Source organism: Taeniopygia guttata, chromosome 4 (assembly GCF_048771995.1).
Source record: "Taeniopygia guttata chromosome 4, bTaeGut7.mat, whole genome shotgun sequence".
In the NCBI taxonomy this organism is placed as follows: Eukaryota; Metazoa; Chordata; class Aves; order Passeriformes; family Estrildidae; genus Taeniopygia; species Taeniopygia guttata.
The window spans coordinates 68,554,573-68,578,275 of NC_133028.1; the positions used below are offsets into that span (position 1 = coordinate 68,554,573).

Here is a 23,703-nt window from a genome sequence, read left to right on the forward strand (position 1 = left end):
AAGAATTGGAAACATGATTTTTTCTCCACTCCCCCAAACTCACAGTAAAAACCATCATAAAGATCACAGACAAAAACCATGAGCACTACACACTTCAGAAACCAACCCTGTATTAGCCTTGATCACGGCAGATCTGCTAACAGTAAGGTTTGTTTTTTTAAAATTGTCTTTATTATGTCAAAAATGCAAACCAGTCACTCCAGCAGCTACCAAGGCCGTGCCCAAGAGCAGCAAGTCAATAAAGTGTCTCTAACGGCAAACCCTAGGTCTGTTAGAGCTCCAGAACAGGCCCCTGGAAAATAAACACTAACTAGAACCAAGTGACTTAGTATACAGATTGATCTTGAAAAATATAAAACCGTTTTAGCACCAATTAATCTCTTTTGTTCACGTTTCAATTCGCTGTAGCTGAGACCTGTCAGTCACCATTTCAGTACCTCATTTCACACAAACAAAACAAAGAACGCTGCCAGAAGCAGACAGCTTTTGGAAAATTAAATTAACACAAAAATTAAAGTAATTAATGTCGCAATCACCATATGAAAGACTTCTCAGCTCTCTGCCAAGGCAGCAGAGAGTGAAACGAGAGCACAGCCATCAGAGAGGAAGCCCACCTCGACAACAGGATGGCGAAATGGAAATGGTCCCCAAATTCCTGTGCAAATCAGGCTTCCTCAGCCGGAGATCAGCCTCTCCCCCGCTGTGAGCTGACGACTCGAGATAGTGAAAGGTCAGCAGTCACCTTGGAAAGATAAGCCAGGTAAAACTGCTCAGCAAGTTCAAGCCATGCTCAAGCTCTTCAGCAAGCTTTTTATATTAATAACCAGCAGGCAACACGCTGCTCAGCTGAGGGCTGCACTGAGGAGCTTCATAAAGGTAAAATGTCATTATGGGCTACCTGTCGCGGCTGAGCAGCATGGAGGGACCACACCGACACATTAGTGTGGCCCAGGGGCAGCACAGCTTTGTTTAGAGAAGCATTTGGAGTCACTCAGCTCCGGGACTTCCTTCCCAGAAGAGGGGTTTTCATTCGAGCTAGGAGAAAAGCAGCTGCAAGCTGCACTCCAGCCTTTCCTCTTTGTCCTTTAGAAATGAAGCTTTGAGGAAACTACTTTGTACTTCAAGCTCCTCCCGAGTCAGAGCAAATATCAACTATTAATATATCCATAAAAATCCAAGTAATGAATTCAGCAATCGCCACGTGCCCGGATGTAAGGCAGTCTGTATTCCTCACAGGCCAACTCTCACACTACCAGCACTACTCTGATAAACAAATTAAAATCAGAGCAAAGCAAAGGCAGAGTCAAAACTTACACTGATAAAGCAAAGGTCTCCTCCAAAAAAATAAAATCACAGTGCCTCTGTGTGCCAGAATGAAACCAGAAAAGAAGGGAAATTAAACAGGGGGAAAGAACTTCAGGACAGCAAAGATAATATATAATAAATAAATAAAAATAACACAGCTCCACACTCATCTATAGAATCATCTCTAGGCTCGATAAAAATTAAATATTTCAGTGCTAAGCCATATACAACCCCAGTTTCTAATATTATCAACATCTGGAAAACATAATAAAATTCAACTGTAATATAAGGTCTGGAGGAAACAGGGTGCAGATATAAAATATACTTTATTCTTTTAAGCACGGATGCAAATGTTTATTTGCTTGGGGTATTTTAAAAATTAAAATGGGGCAATAAGGGATGAGGGAGAAAAAAGAAGAATTTAAAATACTTTATGTATAGTGAAAATGTTTCTGTAGAGTTAGGGGCAGCCCTAGGTATGCACTGCAGAATAAACGTAAGTATTCAGCAAACCTGAAACTATTTAAAAAGACATATCCTGAAACAGTTTTACACCAATACAGACACAGGCACAGCTGCAGGCTGAAGTTCTTGCCCTGCCCTGAAACATCTCTCCATGTAAAATGAGGTAACAAAGGACAGGAGATAATACATGGGGGCCAGCACAAGTTTCTTAACCTAAAACCAGAAAAACTTCTGCTTTTCCCCTCCCATTTTATGCAATTAAACCAATGCATTATCTTAAACTGCAGGTTTAAGGCATTTGATGGATTTCATGAAACCAGTGTGCCCAAAAACATAGAAGGCTTTGCTTCCACTTGACTGCGACCTGTGTATAAGTTGTGCCCTTCCCTCTGTCACCTCAGGAGGCGCAAAGTGGATTTATTTGTGTTCAAGGCCGGACGTGGGACTTAGTGCCATGGTCTGGGTGACAAGGTGGTGATTGGTCAAAAGGTTGGACTCCATCTCAGAGGTCGTTTCCAGCATAAGCAATTCTGTGGTTCGAATTAAAATATATGCCAGCACCAGACTCCAATTAGATGGGTTCACCTGTATGACACCAAAAGGGCAGCCCAAATCCTTCACCTCACAGTATCTCACCCTCAAGAAACACAACTTAATTTTAAGACCTGAGAATTTATTTCTGGCTCTTCCCTGTGGGGAAAACTAGGTGATTAAGGAACTGAACAAACAGCAGAGCTGCTGGAGGGAAAAAAGAAGATGTACTTGGAAGCAAAATGGATGGTTACAAGAACCAAGCATTCTGCGGCCTTGGTAGCTGCTGCACTAGACCAAAACCACTGAAAATCTACGGGAAAACCTCACCTTCTTTACTCTTCAAATAAGGGGCAGACCACAATGTGAAATAGATTTTTCTAGCCCTGACTTATCCTGAGAAGCCTGAGCCCCACACACTTACCACTGCACGGATACTGACCACTGCAGGTGCTACTGCTGAAGCGACTCACAGATTTTACCGACAGAACACTTAAAAAAACAAGCCAGACTAAGCCTGAGGGGTCCAAAGACCCTTTAGCACGAGTCCCTTGGGCCCAACAGCGGGCGCCAAGACGCACAAGAGTCACCCGCGCATCACTTGTGGGCAAAGCCACCACAGCGCCCCGGGGCAGCGACGAGCCCTCAGGAAGGCGCCCCAGGCGTGGGGAGGAGCGGGCAGCGGGTGAGGAGGATGGCCAGGGGGCGGGCAAAGGATGGGTAAAGGTTACATAGCGATGCCCTGAGGGAATCGATGACCTGAGGGGACCGACGGGCCCCCCCGCCCCGGCCGTGAGGGGAGCGCGAGGGGCCGTGAGGGGGGGGGGGGTGAACTCCGCGCGCGGGCGGCGGGAAAGCCGCTGAGGGGGCGACAGCGCCCCCTGTCTGCGCCGCCGCCGCTGCACCGGCAAACCCACACCCCCTCCCCGGCCGCTGACCTGCTGCGGCCGCCGCCGCCGCCGACACCGCTTCGGCTCCGCCTCCGTCCCCGCCGATCCCGGCGCGACGCGCTGCCCGCTCCCCGCCTTTCCAAGAAGAAGAAGGAGAGAGAGGGGGGGAAAAAAGAGAGAAAAAAAAAAAAAAAAAAAAAAAGCCCCGCGGCGGCGCCCGCGCGTGCGCGGCGGCGTCGGGGGCGCGCCGGGCTCGCAGCGCACGTGACTTCCTCCTGGCGGGGCGTCGCGGGCGTGGTGACGTCAGGCGGGGCGCTGCGGCGGGAAGTTCGGACGGGCGGCGGCGCTCCCGCCTTCAGCCCGGTGCCGGTGCCGCTCCCAATCCCAATCCCGGAGCCCTGGGTAGGATCGGCGTGGCCGCCCGGCCCTCGGGAGTGCGGCGGGATCCGCTCGCGGCCCCTCGGGGCATCCCCCCTGCGAGGCGGCGCTGGCGGGAGGGCTGGCAAAGGGCTGTGTGGAGGCGGCGGGGCTCACTGCCCGCGGCGTTCGCTCGCTCGGGAGCTCCCTAAGGGCTCGCACTGAGCCAGCTGCTCTGATAACCTAAAGAATATCTCTGTCCTCAAAAGCGTGTTCTAGGATTTTCACCTTATGAAGCACCCTAACAGATGGCAACTATAAGAAACAGCGTGAATCTTTCCCCTTTCCGTCATATAAACTGTTTCTCACCAATCTAAAGCGAGATATATATATAAATATTAAACATAGTACATTTACGTGAACTATATTAAATTAAAATTATTAGTATACGTGAACTATATTTAAATATTAATTTTAAATATTTATAGATGAAAAAATAAAGATAAAAATTTATTTTGAAATATCTTGCAGTCTCACTTCAAATATGCAAAGAGGTTTGGCTTCACGGGGAGTCAGTTATTTTTTGCATGAGCTAAACATGCATGACCAACTCCACACCTGGGACAAAATCATTCTGGTAACGGCTTTTTTTTTTTTTTTTTTTTTTCCCTGCAAGTAAACTTTTGGCTTTTTAATTCAAGTAATTCTGAATAAGAGTATTCAGAGTTGCCAGCCATTAATTTAAATGAATTAATTCTTTTAAAAGCTGAAAAATACTTGACAGATTTTTTTTTTTTTTTTTTTACCAGCAGTGTGTTAGATCGTTTTTGAGGTTTCTTTCTAAAATGCCCACAGCAGCTCTACCACACTGATTTGGTACCACCTTGCATCTAATTTGATACCACCTTGCATCTAATTTTTTTTTTTTTTTTTTTTTTTTTTGGAGGGGAAAAAAATAAGTAATGTTTTGTCCACACTTTTCCTTCACAGCTCTGCTGCATCCTGACCCTTTCCCTGTCTCTCAGGCTGTGGGAAGATGTGGATATTTGTGAAATAAGCTTTTGGATGACTGAGTTGCCAAAGCGATGGCCTCACAAGAATTTACTGTAAGTGATTTTTACCAATCACTTTTAAGTAGGAAAAGTTTAGAGACTGTAGGTACTGAACTATTTGAGCATTTTCCTACTTGTTGTTTTTTCAATATTTTCTGTATTTAAAACAGGTGTTATACACTCACCAAAAGATGAAAAAATCAAAAACATGGCAAGACGGAATTCTGAGGGTTAGAACTGGCAGAAATCAGGTGAACATTCAGATTTAAGACTGTTGGATTTAATATCATCTACTGCTGGCAGTGGCAGTCTAGCTGATTAGTGAAATAAATGGTTATTTTAAGTTGTTTTTTTTTTATTTTGCAGGCTACCTTGTTTGATGATAAAGGACAATGTCTAGAGAGTATCTTTATAAGATCTCAGGTATCTTGTTCAGAGTTGTTATTTATATATCTGATTGTAGTTTGTCTTTCAGGCAGCATTTCAAACACATGTTTTGTAGCCAAAGAGTCATTTTTCTTCTTGTTGATATGAAACTCTGCTACAATGCAAATAATGGAAAGGGAAAACAGCTTCTATTTATTAATAGATCTTGCTGTTTGTCCAGAAGGTTTCATGGAATTTTTCTTCCTCTGTGGTAAAAGCAGTGTATTACAGTGATATATGAAATAATCATTGAATCTAAGTGCTAATGCTTTTTATTATATATCTATAAATAAAAATATTTAATGGCATCTGTGGTATAATAGGTGTAAGTACCTGAATTATTTACATGTAAGTACTTAAAATACTGCATTTTTTAAAATAAAGCTATATAATATTGTTTCTTATACAGTACTGTTCTGTACACACTGCTTCTCTCTCTTTTCCAGGTGTCTCCTGGAGACGATTTTGAAAGTGAGCGATATTTAATCACAGTTGAAGCAGTCAAAGGGAGTGAAAAGCCCTCTGAAGAGCAGCCAAAGAAAGCAGAAACTCCAGCAGTGGATAGAAATGGTGTAAAACCTGGTCTTCTACCCCCAAGACATCTCCCTGTTGGCTTGAAAAGGAAGTTTACGGTGCGTTTTTGTTCTAAATTTTCATGCCTCATGTTTACATGCAGTGTAAAACACAAGGGAAACATATTTTCATGAATGGTAAATATATAAATATAAGAATAATTTCTTCCTGCTTTTTTTTTTTTTTTTCATGTAATCCAGACTGTGTTTTTTCCACATTTAGGAAATTTGGTTTAGCAGGATTGATGTTGCCTAGAGTAAAAATCACAAGGGCTTGAGTTTGTTTCTATGCACCTGTGGAATCCTCATGTGGATTTGATCAGAATATATTTTCAGGCCATTTGATCAGAATGTAGTCCATGGAGTGTGCCCCATTTTCATCATCTGATTACAAAATGTGGATTAATTGACAATTTCTCTCCCAGGGGTTCCAAGGACCACGCCAAGTTGAGAAAAAAATACCAGCTATGGAAGATGAAGGAAAATCAACAGTGTTGCCTTCAGCTAAGGAGTGCCAAGGGAGTTTTCCATCCAAGTTTTATATCAGCTCTCCGTTGTTTTCTACAATTCGCAGGAAGGATGCAGAAACAAATCCCTCTGCAGGCAGTCAGGAAGAGGGGTGTAGGGACAATGGCAGAGAGCAAATGTCTGTGTCCTCACTGCTTTCAGCTCCCTTTAGTGACAGCTGTGTGGGGACAGAGAAGCAAAACTCGCATCAGTTGGTTGTGAAGCCGGAATCGCCTCTCCTCACTGGGCACACAGGTCCCGGGGCAGTGTCCCACCACATCAGGAGCACAGCACAGATAATTGCTCTTCTGAAGTCTAAACCAGCACAAGGACACAGACAGCAAACATCTGGAGTCACAGGCTGCCTGTCCAGGTTTCAGGCAGCAGAAAATGCAGGTTTATGTGACAAAAAATGCCCTGTCCCACCTGGTTTTTCAGGCGAACCTGCCGAAGGACTCATTCCAGATACTCAGCACCCGCCTTTTGTGCAGGGAACTGTAAATGATACAAAGGACTGGAATGCTCAAACACTTCCAAATTCAGCTGAACAACCTCATGGTGAAGAAGTCACAGGACAGAGACAAGACAAAAAGGTAAATAATTTAAGTCAAGATTTACAAGATCACTGCAACACAAATAGTTACTTTCTACCTGAGTCCACTGTAAGTAGAATGAGTGACAGTCAGTTTGTCCCATCCTCAGGTGACATTTCACCTTCAGCAAGTCCAACTGCCTTTGAAAACAATCCCTTTGGATACAGGGAGCATTCAGGGACTGACAGTCTTAGGGAGGATTTCTCTGTGAAGATGCAGAGTGAGCTTCATCCAAGACAAAATTCAGAGGGAGTGTCTAGTGACCCGGAGCTCTCTGGGGATGTGACATTGACTGAAGCTGGAATTGTGAAGGAGGAGTTCAGTTTGCAGGGCACAGGATGTAGTCCTGACGGGGAACTGATGGAGATTAACTTTAACCTAATGGAGACTTTTGATTTTAATGACATAGACAACGAAGAGGTGTGTGAGAGAGAAAGGAAGGAATTCTCTGATGGAGACACGCCTTCATGGAGCCCAGGTAGCTTCCAGGGAGAAGATGTAGCACAAGGTGCTGCCTTGAGCCCTCATTTGAAGCCTCATTCTTGCTGTGAAGCAGAGACACACAGCAAAAATGAAGTCAAATGTTCAAAATCTGATGGAGAGGGGAGTACACCACCCCAGCTTTGTGACAGTGATGCCAGGAGAACTGCAGAAGATGCTGCAAACCAGACCAGAACCAAAGTGGAACTTGTAGGTGATGGACACAACATAAAAGAGATCAGTGAGAGTCAATCAAGTTTTGAAGGCACAAACAAAGAGGAGGATCTGGATGGCTGTGCAGCGCTCACCATTAATGGCACATGCTGGGTAAAAAACCAGCATTCTGATCTCTTGCCTGGTCACACCAGTGCTCATGAATGTCACCCTGAAACCAGGCTGTTTGAGGCCACTGGAAGTCTTCCAGCTCTTTCTCCCAGCAGAATAATTTCTGCCTTGGACAAAAAGACCGAGGAAGGAGTTACACAGCTTGGATGCATGGAATCCCCAGATATTGGCCCAGAGCACTTCTGGGCTTCTAAGAGTGATGACATGAAACTAGGCAGCCCTCTGCTGGCTTTGTCACAGAAATCAGATCCTTTAGGAACAGGTTATTCATCTCCAGGGGAAACAGCAGTAGGAGGAACTGTGTTGGAAAATGCAGAGAACATAACTGCTTCTCCTGAAGCTTGCCAGGGAGAAACAATGGGGGTGGATTGCCTGAAATGCACAGCAGTGGCTGAGAATTCCTCAGGACTCCCTGCTTTGGTGAATGATATTGCTCTTCTGAGAGCTTTGACTCAGCATAGCACAGCATTAGAGAGCTTGCAAAAGATGGAGGAAAATACCAGCATGTTCTGTGAAACAGACACTGAGGAGACACTTGAACCCCTTGAGAAGGATGAAGGTTAGGTCAGCTTCTATTTCAAACTGGATTCTGTATGTCTGTACCTGTTTGATTTCTCTCATTTCTCCTCACATTTATAAATACTTTTAGAGTGATGTGTTATGTAGGCTCCCTCATGCAATTTTTTACTGTTTAAAGCAACATTGTGACCTCCAAGCCTGTCTTTGTTTGCTCTTATTCAGTTAAGTGCTAACTGTGCAACTTGTTGGATGGGTAAGGTTTGCAAGACCTGTAAATATTCAGATGTTTTCATGTAAAAAAACCCAGACAACTGACTGTAACTCACTGTGCTTTTCCATCTCTTGTAGCTATAAAAGAGTTTACAGAAATGCCTTACTCAGAAAGTTTACAGGCATCTTCCTGTTCATACTTTGATTCTCCTGGCCTTATGGTAACCCATTTTTGACTACATATATTTATCTGTACAAGATAAATTAATTTTCCACCTGGCTCCTGGAATAAAATTCTTGGTTTATGGAACCATAGAGGTTGAGATACAAATCGCTTAGAGGCATTGTTTATGAAGCTGGTAATAAATAGAGGATGCCATATTGACAATATTCAGGAGGCCTCATGTATGACAAGAAACTTAATGAAAAGTGTAGTATTTAGTAATGTTTAATATCCCATTAATATGTGTTGTACTTCTCCTTCCCTACCCCATCTTTTACCACCTTTTTTTTCCCCACTATCTTTTTAAATACATGGCTTTCTTTGGAATTTTAGCATTTGGGTTGAAATACATTGGGAAAAGTGTTTATGTTTGATAATTCACATTGATTTTTATCCAATGCTATTAACAGCCTTTTTTGTTTTTCAATCCATCTAAAGCTTAAAGAAACATTTTTGAAATCCTTCCCTTTTTCCTGTTCTGTTTAAAAAGCCAATGTAGTTTCTTATCCTGTCATGGATAGTCCTGGCTCCCAAATAAAAAAGCTGTAACTAAAAAGGCTTCCTTTGTATAAATACAAGACATTTCTTAGCCTGAATTTTCACTTTAAATGTTTATTAAATTGTTAGACTAACTAGGTTTTGATACTTTCCTGTGCAGCCCAGCTGTGTGGACAATTTATTCCAGAAGACAGAGGCATATATTGTACCAATAGCAGCAGCCCAAAGGGACCCTGGGACATCTGACTGGCAACCAAAGGTACCATATCTGTGGAGCTCAAATATAATTAACAGTCTTTCCTAAATTTCAGTTCAATTGTTTGCTGATTGTAATATATTTCACTAAGTCCTAATCCAATTTTAACCTGTTCTCGTAATTTTTCGTACAGTTCACTGCAGGAAGTTTTCCAGGAGAGTTTTAAATTCAAATTACAAGGGAAAAAAAAAATCTCACATTTTCTTTGTTTCTCTTCTGCAGAGTCAACAGGTTATTTTTGTTGTATGTGTAAAAAGTACCTGCATTGACTGTAGATAGTTGCAGAGCAGTTTTTACTTGCTGGTAGTGATAATTCCAATGCATTGTGCAGCCTGTTGCCTTCCAAGGGTACCAAGTGAAAGGATCAGCAGCTAGTGAGGTCATGTTGAGAGCTCCATGCTCCCAGCTAGGATGGCAGCAGCTCCCAGAGAACTTGGATTTTGCAGCTGAGACTTTTTTCTCACCCCTCTTTTCAAGGAATTATGACCTTTATGACTTCAGACAGGTAAAACGTTTTTTGTATTCAGTTATCCATACTAACCTTAGTGCAAGAAAGTGTCCTGTCAATTTAGGATAGGAAATAGTTCATTTTAAAACTGCTACAATCATATCAAAACATATTCTTTTTACTTACCTTTGTCATAGAACTTCATAATGTGTGACTTGTTTTTTTCTGCTCCTTTGATCAGTTGCACTTGGAAAAAAGAAGATAAACAGTTTAATTTCTAACAAGTTTTCCCTTATGCTTTTCTTTTAAATAAAGTCTCCAAGCTCCAGGAGTCTTCATAAGGATGATGTTGATGTTATCAGAGAAGGGAATTTTCAAATGAAGCCTGATGTTATTGAAGAGCCAGGAATAAATCAGTCCTGTAAGTGAAAGTAAAAGGAGAAGGGCAGTGATAGGCCTCAAAATTTCTGCATGACTTCAGCGCTTCATGTGTTTTTCCTAGCACTGGCATTGGATGTGCCACTGAGGACAATGTCACACCCACCCTCTGACCTGAGACAAGCACAGTGGGCTGCCTGGGAACCTGGCAAGGTGGGGATTGACTGGCTCTTGCAGATATTTGTGGCTTTATTTCCTGTGTGTTTGTGGCAATTTCTTCTTTTTGAAGCTGTTTTATCTCAGCTCTGAGAGACCTTTCAATTGTTTAGAATGATGAGAGAGAGAACACTGACAGAGCTGTAAGCAGGGTTTTTTCCAGTCATTCACCTGCCATGTTAATTCTTCACCTGTAGATTTCATCAGTGCTGACTTCCCCACTTGATCCAGACTCTGCAATTTCTCCACCTTGGGGAAGTGAAGAGACTGTTGGAGACATCCAGGAGCCCCTGACACATGGGATCTTACCAAGTGAACCAGAACTTCCAGATTTCTTGTTGAGTAAGAATTTACAGATTTATACTGGCACCTCACAGTGTTTGTAGCTGAAAAATCTCTGAGGGTGCTCGAAGCACAATGAATTGGGATATCATAGACAGTTGCTCTGCCAGTTATATTCTCCTGTAGTTATTCTCCTGAAACAGAGTAGAGGGATTTAAATAAAGAAAAATCACCTTCTAGTTTGGGGGCAAAAAGGCTGTAAGCTAAGCTAAATGATACCTATGTTTTTATTTACCTGCTTTAAGTTTTCTTCCATATTTAGCTGTCCTCTGACCCTCTCCCATTTGACATCTCTCTGTAACTGTTACTAATGATAATTAATTTAGCCAAAAGGATGCTTTTTGGTAGTAAGAGCTTATTTTTCTGCCTTTTTTAATATTAATTCATAGGTTTGTGGGTTATCTTTTGGAAAAAGAGCAGCAAATGTTAAACTGGGTGTTTTCTAGTTGGAAGCTGACAGTGACATCAGATTAATGACCTCCAAAATATAACCATGTTTAAATAATGGGCTTTTATACAAGCAGAGGGGCTTCATAATGTGTTCTGAATATGGAGAGTTCAAACAAGTTTTTAAAATTTTAATTTCAAATAAATTTTAAAAAAATTAAAAGAATCACACAAAATCCATGATTTAGTATAATACAGCACAGGAACATTCCAGAGAGCTTCCCATTTAGAAAACAGGGTGTAAAAGGAAGAATTTAGAGTTCCTTCCTTTTGGCACATCTGAAGTGCCATCCCTAGGTGCTCCAGGTTGCCTGTAAGCTATATTTGCCCCACAGCCCAGGAGAAATCCAGCTGTCCACGGGAATGCAGCCTCCCAGCGTTCACGCCCACGATGAAAACACGGACTCCATTTGTCACTCGGACTCCCTTTGTCACTCTTCCTGCCACCCACGAGATTCCTGACACCTTTTACCCCACTGAGAGCCAGGAGGTGCAGCAGTCTTTGGGCTCTTCTGGAGGCAATTTGTGGAGCGAGTCAGTGGCGTTTCCTAGGAGTGCTCCTGGCCCCCAGGACAGGAATTATGAAACCTCCGTGTTTGGGGAGAACATGGAAGATGGACAAAGGGGATCAGTGCCACCAGCGCTCCCTAATGTGACTGTCCAACCCAGACAAAGCAAGTGGCTGAAGTATCAAAGCAGCGCTCAGAGTGATTTGATCCCTGAAAACAGCGCTGAAGGGGAAGAGAATGATGACATCTATGCCCGGAGTGTCCTTGGAATGCCGCCGGGTGACACAGGAGAGGGCAGCACCGCGAATGCAAGTCTGCTGCCAGTCAGGAGCTCGCCTGGGGAACGCTCCGGGGCTGCAGATCCAGTTTCAGAAGGGAAGGTGCTTTCCCTGCACTTAGGGCAGACACCTCTGGCTGCGGCCACACAAAAGGTGTTGAGTCACCTGAGCTGCACCACCGGAACAGGAGACTGCCAGGTGTGTGTAACTGTTCGGGCAAACACTGCCACTAACTCACTGCTCTGGCCAAAGGGGCTGCATTTATCTCATTTCCTGCAGATATTATCACTGTGATTGGATGAAATGTTTCTACCTACTAGTGACACCAAAAATGTATTTTTTTAAGTGCCATGACTAATCCTTTGTAAAGGTAATTCCTTGGCAAACACAGTGCTAGATTTAGATTTTTAATCTGAATGTTGATGGCAGGAAGATGAAAGAAAATCTGCTGGGCTGTTTTGACATCTGTAATTATTAAGAAATTGTGTGCACCACTTTTCTTAATTGTGGTATCAGCATCATTTTAATCAACATGTGTTTTTGCTTCAAGGCATAGTCTCTTGACTTCAAAATACTATAAATTGCTTCAGTTCTAATTGTGTAAAAGCCAAGTTATGGCCCTGAATAAGCATCTAAAAATTTAGCACAGGTGTTTGTGATCACTAGGCAGATGGAGTAAATTGGGGGGAAGCACCAAACCAACCACAAGTTAGGTTTTTAAAGCTGTCAAATGGTTTTGAGAGTTGAAGGAAATGTTAACTCTTTGGGGTTCTTTTTAAGTTTTTCGGTTCTTTAAAATGGTCCAGTACAGTATTTGTGCGAAATAGAGGTGAGGAAATAAGTAATATATTTCATATATACATTGATAAACATATTGTGTGCATTTTTATAAAATACATATTATATATATGTAAAATCCGTGTATACAAGACTTAAAAAGCTTATCAAGACAGTTATAATTAATTTATTTCTGTGCAAAAATGGTGTTTAAAATGGGGTTTGTGTGCTCCTTCCCCACGCCTAGTGGTGAAAACATGATTTTGAGCTATATAATTTACTCTAAAGCCTTTAGAAGTATTATCTATGTTATTATAAATGCAGGCTGTTTGGCAAGGAGTTTAACCTCATGGTGCATCCTAACTGGCAGCCCAAGCTCTAGGGAAATGTATTTTCACACATCTGCAAAATTAGTCTCATTCAAAGTCCTACAGTTTTTAATGGTTGATTTTCCTGGGTCTTTTTAGGACATAACAATTTCTGAGTTGTCTTTTCCTCCTGTGGATAAAGTGAAACATGCCAATCTTCCTAAAAGAAAGATTTCCATCCCAGCTGTGTTTCAGTCTCATATTCACTACAAGCAGGTTTTTAAAGCTGCTCTGACAGGTAAATCTCTGCTCTGTGAAATGCTGTTAATTTAAACATTGCCTATTAAAACAACAGGGTGCATTTCATTTTTTCATATATCTACTAAAGAAATATATTCAGTCTATACCCAAAATTGCAAAGACAAACCAAAAAGACAGTACACTTCTGTTCAACTGTGTAACTGTTCAACTCAGGGCTGTTTCCAGTCTTAAGATACTAAGCCTTTTTTTTTTTTTCCCTGGAATAAGTGGATTTTTCAGGTCACATGGTTTCTTTTAGGACTCTGATTAAAGATTTTTATTTGGGATGGAAATCTTCCAATGGAAATAGATTTGTTTTAATGTTGTGTAGCTATGTAAGCATTTCAAGGGTGTGCTAATGATTCTGTTCTTCTCGTTTCCCCACCAAGAGCAATTGAACATAATGCTGTTTGAGTTGGCACAGAGACTGCACAATGCCCTCTCCAAAGTGGATATATCATTTTACACTGCGGTGAAAGATGGGCAAAGCCAGAGTCAGGGAAGCTGTGCTCCACTCTGCAATCACATGCACCCTGCTAAGCTGGCGATGGTTAAAAAAGAAGGTCAAAACAAGGTGCTCTATTCCTTGTGGTTTTACACTTTTGGGGTGAAAGTATCCATTGCTTTATCTTTTTTTCTTGCTTGTTTTAGTGCTCATGGACTTTTTTTCCCCTCCTTTCCCTTGCAGGGCCGTTTGTTCTATGCCTGTGATGCCCCAAAAGCTGAGCAGTGCTCCTTTTTTAAGTGGATTGAAGATGTGAACCCCACACAGACAAAATCCAGACCCAGTGCAGTGCTGCACGACACAAAAAGTATTGGGACATACCTCAGGAGTCAAAAGATTGCTGTCTATGAGGAATGCCAGCTTTTGGTGAGGTATCCTGAAATGCTGTGTGAATTCGAGGTCTATAAATACTCCAGTCACTCAGGCTTTCAGCAGGATTTAACACGTTTTCTCTACATTTAAAGAGTAAATGTTTCTTTCTGTAAAGAAATGCAAGAGCCAAATTAGTGAAGGAAAAATATTTATAGCAATGGTATTTCTTTTTAGCAAGAATCCAAACTGCTGACCAGCAACTTGATCAATTGCTTAATGTCAGAACTGTTGCATTTGAATTATTGTTCATTTAATTTTCAGTAGGAGAATTTGATTTATTCTCTTCAAGATTCTTATTTTAATGCCAGAAGTTATCTCAAAGGCTATTCTGTTCTGTTTAACTGTAGGGGAAACAACTGAGGCTGAATATGAGGGAATTTTGCAGTCAAGATAAATCTATTTAAAATTTGTTAATATCAGATGATGTACACCCGCTTGGTCCAGTCTATGGAGGTTTCTTATTTTTGGTGCTGAATCCAAAATGTGCCAATGGTTTACATTTTTTTTTAATTACAATTTCCCAGGAAAGCCTTTGAAATTCCAGCACAGCGGTACAGTAAGTTCAAGAAATTTATGAATTCACCTGCCAGCTTTGATGGTGACTCCAAACCCAAACTGTACCTGAAACTAAGCAGAAAGGAGCATTCTTCTCTCTACAGCAAAGGTGAGCATGTCTTACACATCAGGTTTAAAAGGGGGCAGTGGGAGAAGCTTATGAGGACTCTGTATTTTTTCTGGCAGATGACATCTGGGTTGTTTCCAAGACTCTGAACTTTGATCCCATCGATACTTTCATCGCAAGCAGTGCTTTCTTTGGACCATCCTCCAACAATGAAATAGAATTGCTGCCACTGAAAGGCTACAGTCCCTCCAACTGGAGATCCAACAGTGAGTTCCACAGCAGCATTCAGAACTGTGGGAAACAGCAAAGGACAAAGCCAGCCAGCAATGAAGGATGAGTTTGGAATTTCTCAGACCTTGCACATGATTTAATTCACAGTACTTTTTTTCCTTGTATGTTGGAATATATAATTTGAATACGGTAATTAATGCAATTAAACCTGCGAAGTCACTGGCAAATTCCAAATGGGTTGGGAAGAAATGAGAATAATATGAAGAAAGCAGTAAATTATGTAATATGGTATACAATGTAAGTTGATTGTCGGAGTGTAAGAAAAGGAATATGTTTTTACTGTCCTTGAAAAACAAAATGCAGAAACCTTAACTCACCAGAAAATTTATATTTATATAAAAAGCCATGTATTAAGTCTGTGATTCTGCAAAAGTTTCTTGGGTTTGCTGTTGAATTAAGTTGAATCTTTGGGGTTGTTTTGTGTTGTAAATGAAGAAGATAAAATCAGTTAATTACTCTTCTGGCTTTTTATAATTCATTTATTTAGCTGATTTGAAATTTCTGTTCTATTCATTTCTTTTTTCTTTTCTTTTTCTGTGGCCCTTCCAGTGTGTGTTCACGCCTTGCTGGTTTGTAATGCCAGTGGTGAGCTGGCATCCTTAAGAAACATGGAGGAGCACTTCAATCCATCCACATTACCACTGATCCCATATCTCCTGAAAATGTGAGTTACTGTCCTGTGATACTGTGGTCAGTCCACTGCAGGAATATCAGAAACAGGAAATACAAACTCTATCATATCAAAACTTTTGGCTATTTTTTGTTTCTTTAGGAATTTTAATTCTGAAAATACTACAAAAAGAGTCAACAAAAGGAAATTTACTCCACCTGCCATGAGCCTGAAATGCTCAATGATGTCTGGCCCTGTGAGCTCTGAAGTGGCAATGGGAGTGGCTGAAGAGATGATCCAGAGGTTCTCCCTGAACCCAGATCAAGCAGCATCACTCATTCACGTAGCTCAGATGATGGCCTGTGAAAACCCCAAACCAGGGGAGGAACATCAGAGCTGCCCCATCACAATCATACGTGGTACATTGCCAAGAATTGTGACATTTGCTGCTATTCTGTCTTTGCACAAATGTTGGTTAATGGGATATGCCATTAATATGAAATGGCAGAATCAGCCCCTCTGATAATGTCTTGACATTAAAACATCCATTCTGTCAGCATAGAGCTTTTGCCCCTTTAAATTGAAATTAAATTTGAATTAAATTAAATTTTCATTTTGCCTTTTGCAGGATTTCACTGAAGCTTAGGAGGTTTTGCCTAGAAATACCTATACACAGAATTGGAGTTATTTAGTGTCTTCAGCTTGTTTCATATTAAAACCACTTTTTATCTTGTATTAGCTTTGTTTTTCTAGGAAAATCTTACTTATAACTTGGGCTTTTTCTTCCAAAATACCAGGTGTTTTTGGAGCTGGCAAGAGCTACTTGCTGTCTGTGGTGATCTTGTTCCTTGTGCAGCTCTTTAAAAGCAGTGAAGCTACGGAGGGTCCGAGGGCAACTCCATGGAAACTCCTCATTGCTTCTTCCACCAACGTTGCTGTGGACAGGATACTGCTGGGGTGGGTTGCTGAGGCTTTTATGGACTCTTCTTCCAAAACCAATAATGAACTTACATTGTGGTGGTAATTGTGTTGGTATTTCCTGTAAAACACGTCAAAAAGATTGATTTCTTTCCCTAAAATGTGCCACACCACAGGCTTTAATTTTACCTCAGGTCTTTTGCACAGTTAAAAGAGTGAAAGCTACATAAAACATTTACAGAAGACTACTTTAGGCCCTGCTCTCATCAAATATACTATTAAAATCCATCATGACCAAGTAGTACTGCTCAGGAATCTTTGGAATGTAGCAGGAGGGGAAGGAGGAACAGAGAGAATCAGATTTGTGAAAATTTAGCATGAAATAAATGCATGGTTTGGAAGGAAAGATACACATGGAAGACTATGACAGGGGAATCATCAAGGCATTAAGCATTTTTGAGGCAAATCATGATGAGGTAATTTATTTTGATTTTGTTGAATTACTGAGGTACTGAATCTTATCACGCAAGTTTGTGTTCCTCAGTGTTCTGCTGTGTCTTCTGAAACCACTTTTTAAGTTTTCAATATTTCTTTTCCATTTCTGTAATGTTTATCATCTCTTTTTTTTTTTTCAAGTCTGCTCGATCTTGGATTTGAGGATTTTATAAGAGTGGGAAGTATAAGGAAAATCACGAAAGCAATTCTTCCCCATAGGTAAGAAACCTCTTTGAGGGATCTGAAGCAATTTGGGGTAGGTTAATACATTGTTGTAAATTACTGTTATTTATAAAGTATGGTTATTTTTCCAAGCACTGCTATTTTCAGTTACTGTAATCTATGTTACAAAATCTTTGAAGTTTACATGCAGGCTCAGGAAATGAAAATGAGCAGCTGAAAGAGCTGCTTGCTCTCCTGAAAGAAGATTTGACTCCAGCTGAGAAACTATATGTCAGGAAGAGCATTGAGCAGCATAAACTGGGGACCAATAAAACTATTCTGCAACAGGTACAGTCAAAGAGATGGGATGGGAAAGCATGGATTTGCTGTGTCTTATCCACAGGGCCCAGCAAATGGGAAGTGGGAATCCCCTCTCACACCTGCCAAGCTCCTGGTTTTAAAATATAAAGTGAATGTTAGGTTTGATTGCACAGGTATAGCTTAGTGTCCTGTTTCTAAAAAAAAATTTATGTGTATTCTCCTGCTATAGTTAGGTGCTGCACAGAGATGAACTATGAAATGACCTTAACTTTTTGCCTGCCCGTTTTCTCCTCGCTGCTGGAAGGTGAAAGTGGTTGGAGTGACGTGTGCTGCCTGCCCCTTCCCTTGCCTGAATGCGCTCAGGTTTCCTGTGGTGATGCTGGATGAGTGCAGCCAGATGACTGAACCTGCTTCTCTCCTCCCCATCGCCAGGTACAGCCTTCCTGAGGGGCCTCAGCAGGGACACCAGCTCCAAGTGGTGCCAGACTCCACACCTCTGTGAGCACATGAACCCTGAGGCCTCACCTTAGCGAGCGAGAAGAGGGGTTTTCAATTGAGGCCTGTCCTAGGGTGTTATTAAACTGGGGTGGAGAAGGGAGGCTGATGGAAAGCAGTGATACAGAAACACAGCTTTGGTTGTGAACACTTTAAGATGCTTTTTAGAAGACTGTTTTTTTCCACATTCTTTTTTAGGTTTCAGTGTGAAAAGCTTGTCCTTGTTGGAGACCCCAAGCAACTGCCACCAACTATTCAAGGGTCTGAGAGTGTTCATGAGCAGGGTTTGGAGCAGACTCTCTTTGACCGGCTCTGCTTAATGGTAGGTGCTGCTGAACACACATTTGGGAAAGGTGGAGAGTGAAATTGAAAGTCCCCTGAAGTCACTGGGGGAATTCTGGTTCAGGTGTCAGAGGATCAGGGTTTCAGCATTGCAAAATACCATAAAATCACAGAATGGTTTGGGTTGGAAGGGACCTCCAAGGTCACCTAATCCAACCCCCCACGACAGACACGGACACCTTCCCACTAACCAGGTTCTTCTGAGCTCTATCTTCATGAGCTCTTCCCAACCCTCATCTCTCTGTCCTCATTCTTTAGGGACATGTCCCCATTCTTCTCCGGACACAGTACCGCTGTCACCCTGCCCTCAGTGCCATCGCCAACGAGCTCTTCTACGATGGGAACCTCATTGATGGCATTTCTGAGGAGGACAGGGCTCCTTTATTGGAATGGCTCCCAACACTCTGCTTTTACAGTGTTCATGGCATGGAGCAAGTGAGTTCCTCAACACTTCTTATATAACAAGTCAATATTGTTGGTTTTCCTCCATTCCTTTTTGTGTTGTTGGTGAGAGCTAATTTGGGAATCTTTTTCCCTCTTCCCAGGTTGAAAGAGACAACAGCTTTTATAACATGGCAGAAGCTCATTTTACAGTCAAGCTCATTCAGTCTCTGATTGCAAGTGGAATAGAAGGAGCTGATATTGGCGTGATTACCCTTTATAAATCACAAATGTATAAGGTTTGTATCACAAATCAATAACAAAAATCAATAAAGCCATTTTCTTAAATGTACGCTGAGTAGCCCAACTCATCCCGCTTCCCTATTTCTTTGCCCCCAGATCCAGAATTTGCTCAGTGGGGTTCACTCCGAGGCTTTTGAAGTCAAGCCTGTCCAGGTGTCCACGGTGGATGCGTTCCAAGGCGCTGAGAGGGAAATCATCGTGCTGTCCTGTGTCAGGACAAGGCACTTGGGGTTCATAGACTCGGAGAAGAGGATGAACGTGGCACTAACAAGGGCAAAGAGGCACCTGCTGATTGTGGGAAGTCTGCCCTGTCTGAGCAGGAACAGGCTGTGGGGAAGAGTAATTCACCACTGCAGAGGTAAGAGTTTCTTTGCTGAGGTTTTTGAAACCTTGCACCTCATTATCTTTAATTAGACTATATATAATACACCGTATAGTGTTTATATACTGTATAATAGCATATAAAATATATGATATGTACACTAGAGCAACCACTATATTCATTACATATAAACTCCAATGTTTAATATTACACAGAAAATCTAATATTTTGCAAGAATGTTCATGTTGCACATTTGCAGTTTTACCTGCAAACTCTTTTTATGTTCAAAGGGGTTTTTTGAATCTAGTAATGGAACTTTACCTGCTTGGCCGACATCCAAGAAAGCATCTTGTTGGTGACAGAACTCCACAGAGCCATTTTCCAAGCAGAACTATCACAGCCAGTCAATACTCTTGGGGAAATAGATGTTGGCATTGCCAGGGGCTGGTTCCATGATGGGTGCTGTAGAGAGAGATGTAATTATCCTGTTTATTGCTGCTTTTAGGATGGGAAAATGGCTTTCAACATGCAAGCCAGTGTGAGCAGCAGCTGAATGATATTCTCAAGTCTTACTTGGAGAACTGGGAGGAAGAAGAACAGCATAAGAAAAAGGACAAGTAAAATATGTATTGATTTTATGAACAGAATATTAACTGCTTGTCTATAGCAATAGCTCTGGTAATTTATAATATAGTATTTATTTAATGTGTGGGGTATTTTTGTTTGGACCTCAGTGCACTGATACTTCTGTTTGACCTTGTGGTCATAAGACTAAAAATTATTAAAGTGACTTTATTTGGTTGATAACCATAAATAGAGTGACTTTTTCTGCTTGAGCAGTGATATCCTTTTATGCTTACAGTGTAGTTAATGATCCTGGTGGTATTTCATTGTTCTTCAGATTAAAACACCGTGGTATTTTAGGACAACTCTGTCACCTTCCATATTTACAGATAGGTCGCATGCAGGAAGGAGCTTGGCTGTAACAATTAAAAGGCCCCTTCCACAGCTTTTGGGAAAACCCTAAGCACCATCCAGGGCCTATGAGGGCTCCAAGAGAGCTGCAGAGACACATGTCACAAGGGCACGGAGTGACAGGACAAGGAAGAATGTCTTCAAATGCCAGAGGATGGGTTTAGCTGGGATATTAGGGAGAAATTCTTCCATCATTGGAGTACCAGTGAGGCACTGGCACAGGTTGCCCGGAGGAGCTATGGCTGCGCCGTGCCTGTACGTGTTCAAGGCTCGGCTGGACGGTGCTTGTGAGCAGTGCTGCAGTGCTGTCCGTTCTGACGGGTGCCCGACTCGCCGGGAATTCCCGGTCTGCTTCCCGGTTTTCCCGGCCCGGCTGCCTCAGGCCTGCCGCGGGCTCCGCCGCCGCCAGGGGGCGCCGCGGGCGCGGCGGAGGGAGCCGCCGGGGCGGTGACGCGCCCCTCCCGCCAGCCCGCCACTGCGGCCGCAGCACCGCTCCGCCCTGAGGGGCAGCACCGGCTCCTTCCGCCGGGGGAGGGCTGAATGGCGCTTTTAAATTACTGCTGACACCTCTGTCCCGGCTCCCTAAAATCTCAATCAACAAGCCATTAGAACTCAACGGGAGTAAAACTAAATCCTCGTTTAAGTGTATTTATCCGCTCTCTTTTCTCTCTTTCAAATGCTAAATCCATTTCAGCATATGCCCCTTCTTTCTCTCGCCTTTCTCTAAAGACTGGCAGGCCGCACTACTCTTGTAAATATGAAAGATGCTAATCATATGACATATCACGTCTCAGTCGGAGCCTGGAATAAAGCCTTGAGATTTGGGATCATTGCCTCCAGACAACAGCTTCATCAGCCGGAAAGTTGGGTTTTTTTCTCCTTTCCTTCAACTCTCAATCCCTTCTTTGTCTGAGGGAAAATGCAGCCAACTCGAGCCACCCCGGCCATATGGTTCACTCTGTGTTTTCTTAGTTGAATCCTGAATTGTTTGTGACTTGCGAAGGGTTTTTTTTTTGGGTTTTTTTTTTTTTTTTGGAAGTGTGTATAAAGACATAGAAGAGGCTGCCCGCACCAGGGCAGCTCTGCAGGATAACTCCATGTTCTTCACGTGTTCGCTTTCAGCCACCTCACCACACAGACAAAAAAAGTATGCAGATGCGCTTTATACCAATAACCTGTTACAGGTATCTGGTATTCTTCCCCTTCTGGGCAAAATATCCAGGTGTTTTCCCTTTTCTGGACGGAAATTCCTTCTTGAAGCACCATTTGTGTCTTTACTCAGCTCCATAAAATAGTTGTTGCTCACTGGCAAAGCCCTTCTAGAAATGCCTTGACTAAGAGAAGCCTCTGAGTGTTTTGAGTAAGAAAAAGTGGCTTTTTAGACCTGGATAAATTAGGAGCCGAGTGAGTTCGGCACACCCAAGTTTGGCTATCCCCCTGCCAAATTTTCTTTCTTTCCTTACACAAACCCCCTTGGCCCCCCCAAAAGGCCCTTTCACCAAACCATTAAATTCTACAGAGGTGGTCAAGCTAGTCCTGCTTTTCAGGCGTTCGAGAAAGAAAAGGGTCCTTGAAGTTTAGAAGATGCCCAAGGAAAACTCATTGAATGACATCAAAAGAATGAGTTTCCATAGCTGTTGAAGCACGAGAGCCGTGTAGCTGCACAAAGGCGGGTTGGGGCAGTGGGACTGTCCCACTGCTCTATCCCAGCACAATTGGGTCACTGAAATAGGGAATTAATTACCATTGGAGAGTGGGCAGCCCATTCACCACTGGCTGAGTTTTATTAAACGCCAATATAAATAACAAAACAACTCTTGTGGCTGCACTATTCCTACACGCCAAAGGAAGGATTATGTTGGGGATTAACATCTTAAAGTCTATGAGACTTTCTGACTCAAGGCTCGGAGCTGGTAATCGTATTTGTCTCCTGGTTCAGCGATTAGTGCTCTCCCTCGCGCACCTTCGCCTGGATGGCCAATGTCCCTTTTTGCAGGCACTGGGTTTTTCACACAATCGGCTGTTCTTTTCCCCACATCTATAGAAAAGAATAAGAAAACTGAAGCGTGTTCACGCGATCCTCAAGCTTCTTCTCTTCTTCATGGGAAAGGAAGGCACCGGCAGCCTTTTTTCACAAGGGGGGGCGAGGCAAACCCTCTTGGTGGGGCGGGGGGCCAGGACTGCAAAATCGCTCCGCAGGCCTGCACCTGCCATGCAAATCCGCCGGGAACAATCGGCCCCCGACGAGGGCTGGCCTGGGGGGAGCCAGAGAAGGATGCCGGGACAGTGCTTATGGGGGGACCCCTTGCCTTGATCCCAGAACAAACCCCAAATGTGCTAATACAGCTTGGGAGTTGGGGGGCTGCTCCTCATCTTGTCCCTGGCTGTGGCACTTCTTGCACGGGGTGTTCGGGGAGGACCTGGATCAGGATGTGGGGGATACACCCCCCAGCACTTTTGATTGCTTCCCCCTGCAGAGCACCCTGGTTCTCTGCTGTGTGGGGACATACTCTCACACCCCATTAAAGAGCAGAAACACCCCACTCTCAGGGTTTGTAGGTGCTGCCCAGGCCTGCACACCACAAGGATTCAGGGCACCCTGGTGTGTATGGGCAGCCCTGGGACCCCGAACCCTCAGGACACTGCAGGATATGAGGGAGGCAGAGCTGGGAGGGGTCAGGCCACCCTGTCCCCACAGCTTTGTCCCCACATTTCCCGGGATGTCATGCCCCTGTTCACCTGAGGCAGGCTGGCCATTAACGGCGGCTCTCAACTTGTGAGGTCGAAGTGTGGATGGGCTGTGCCCAAAGGTCTCTCAGCAACACAGACCCTAAACTTTTAGGGCTATCGGGTCGCCTCAGAGTTCAATCTTCTTACAGCAAACAAAGCCCTTCTGAAGGTCTCCCCCTCTCCCCCACACGAGCTCAGCATCCTTTATTTCTGGGCTGTGTGATAAGCTTAAATCATTGTGCTCCCATTTCTTGATCGTTGCCTACTCTGGGCTATTGTTCCCCTAAAGTAGGATTGAGTCTGGCAAAGGGGCTGAAGTTGAACAGTTTGACCCTTGGAGGACAGTTCAGGCGGTGGGCAGTGGCAGCAGCATTCCTGCTCCTGATCCCACTCCCTCTCCCCCCGCCACCTCCTCTCCCCACCGCTCTCGGCTGAGCAGCTCTGCCCACAGACCACACAAGCGCCTATCGAGAGCAGTGAGGATTTGGTAACCGACCTGTCCATGGTCACCTTGTGCTCAACCCCACGGAAAAAAACGCTGCATGGCAGCAGGAATGGGACTGAACCCCAGAGTTTCACAGAGTCACAGAGGTACTGATTGAGGCACCCGCCTGGCCTCAGTCTCTC

General features: G+C 43.2%; 2 protein-coding genes across 8 annotated transcripts in view; one reads left to right on the plus strand and one right to left on the minus strand.

Annotated features, from left to right (window-relative positions):
- The window catches only part of LARP7 (La ribonucleoprotein 7, transcriptional regulator), a 22,674-nt gene extending 19,286 nt beyond the window's left edge, over positions 1-3,388 (minus strand). Inside the window, exons 1-2 of one of the 5 annotated variants that reach the window (XM_030272136.4) lie at positions 3,240-3,388; positions 615-742 (exon numbers count right to left, since the gene is read on the minus strand). The gene's annotated coding sequence lies outside the window, so the exon portion shown is untranslated. Of the gene's footprint in view, positions 1-198; positions 220-614; positions 743-3,239 lie in introns of those variants that run through there. The other 4 variants (XM_072928888.1, XM_032748279.3, XM_030272137.4 and 1 more) reach the window with 4 other exon arrangements.
- Positions 2,878-20,189, plus strand: ZGRF1 (zinc finger GRF-type containing 1). Of its 3 annotated transcripts, none has more exons than XM_072928881.1 (28): positions 2,878-2,986; positions 4,539-4,654; positions 4,771-4,851; positions 4,967-5,023; positions 5,473-5,658; positions 6,024-8,082; positions 8,391-8,473; positions 9,134-9,232; positions 9,993-10,098; positions 10,180-10,268; positions 10,469-10,613; positions 11,396-12,045; positions 13,092-13,230; positions 13,622-13,806; positions 13,921-14,108; positions 14,634-14,773; positions 14,851-14,997; positions 15,572-15,686; positions 15,795-16,051; positions 16,430-16,589; positions 17,187-17,264; positions 17,408-17,555; positions 17,833-17,960; positions 18,222-18,345; positions 18,624-18,800; positions 18,911-19,045; positions 19,146-19,407; positions 19,877-20,189. In XM_072928881.1, exons 2-28 carry the CDS (start codon positions 4,634-4,636, stop codon positions 19,990-19,992), a joined length of 6,075 nt encoding a protein of 2,024 aa, XP_072784982.1. In that variant the 5' UTR covers positions 2,878-2,986; positions 4,539-4,633; the 3' UTR covers positions 19,993-20,189. The 3 variants fall into 3 exon arrangements, with proteins under 3 accessions (XP_072784982.1, XP_072784981.1, XP_030127993.4); XM_072928880.1 differs by lacking the exon at positions 2,878-2,986 and adding an exon at positions 3,453-3,593; XM_030272133.4 differs by lacking the exons at positions 2,878-2,986; positions 8,391-8,473 and adding an exon at positions 3,456-3,593 and having other exon boundaries at positions 6,024-6,698.
- The last annotated feature ends 3,514 nt before the right edge of the window (positions 20,190-23,703 follow it).

Excerpts from the sequence above, each read along its gene's own strand:
- ZGRF1 (XM_072928881.1), top strand. The coding sequence starts at position 4,634 with ATGGCCTCACAAGAATTTACT. Across the intron at positions 8,083-8,390 it reads ACCCCTTGAGAAGGATGAAG|CTATAAAAGAGTTTACAGAA; the intron begins GTTAGGTCAGCT and ends CATCTCTTGTAG. Across the intron at positions 14,774-14,850 it reads TTCTTCTCTCTACAGCAAAG|ATGACATCTGGGTTGTTTCC; the intron begins GTGAGCATGTCT and ends TTTTTCTGGCAG.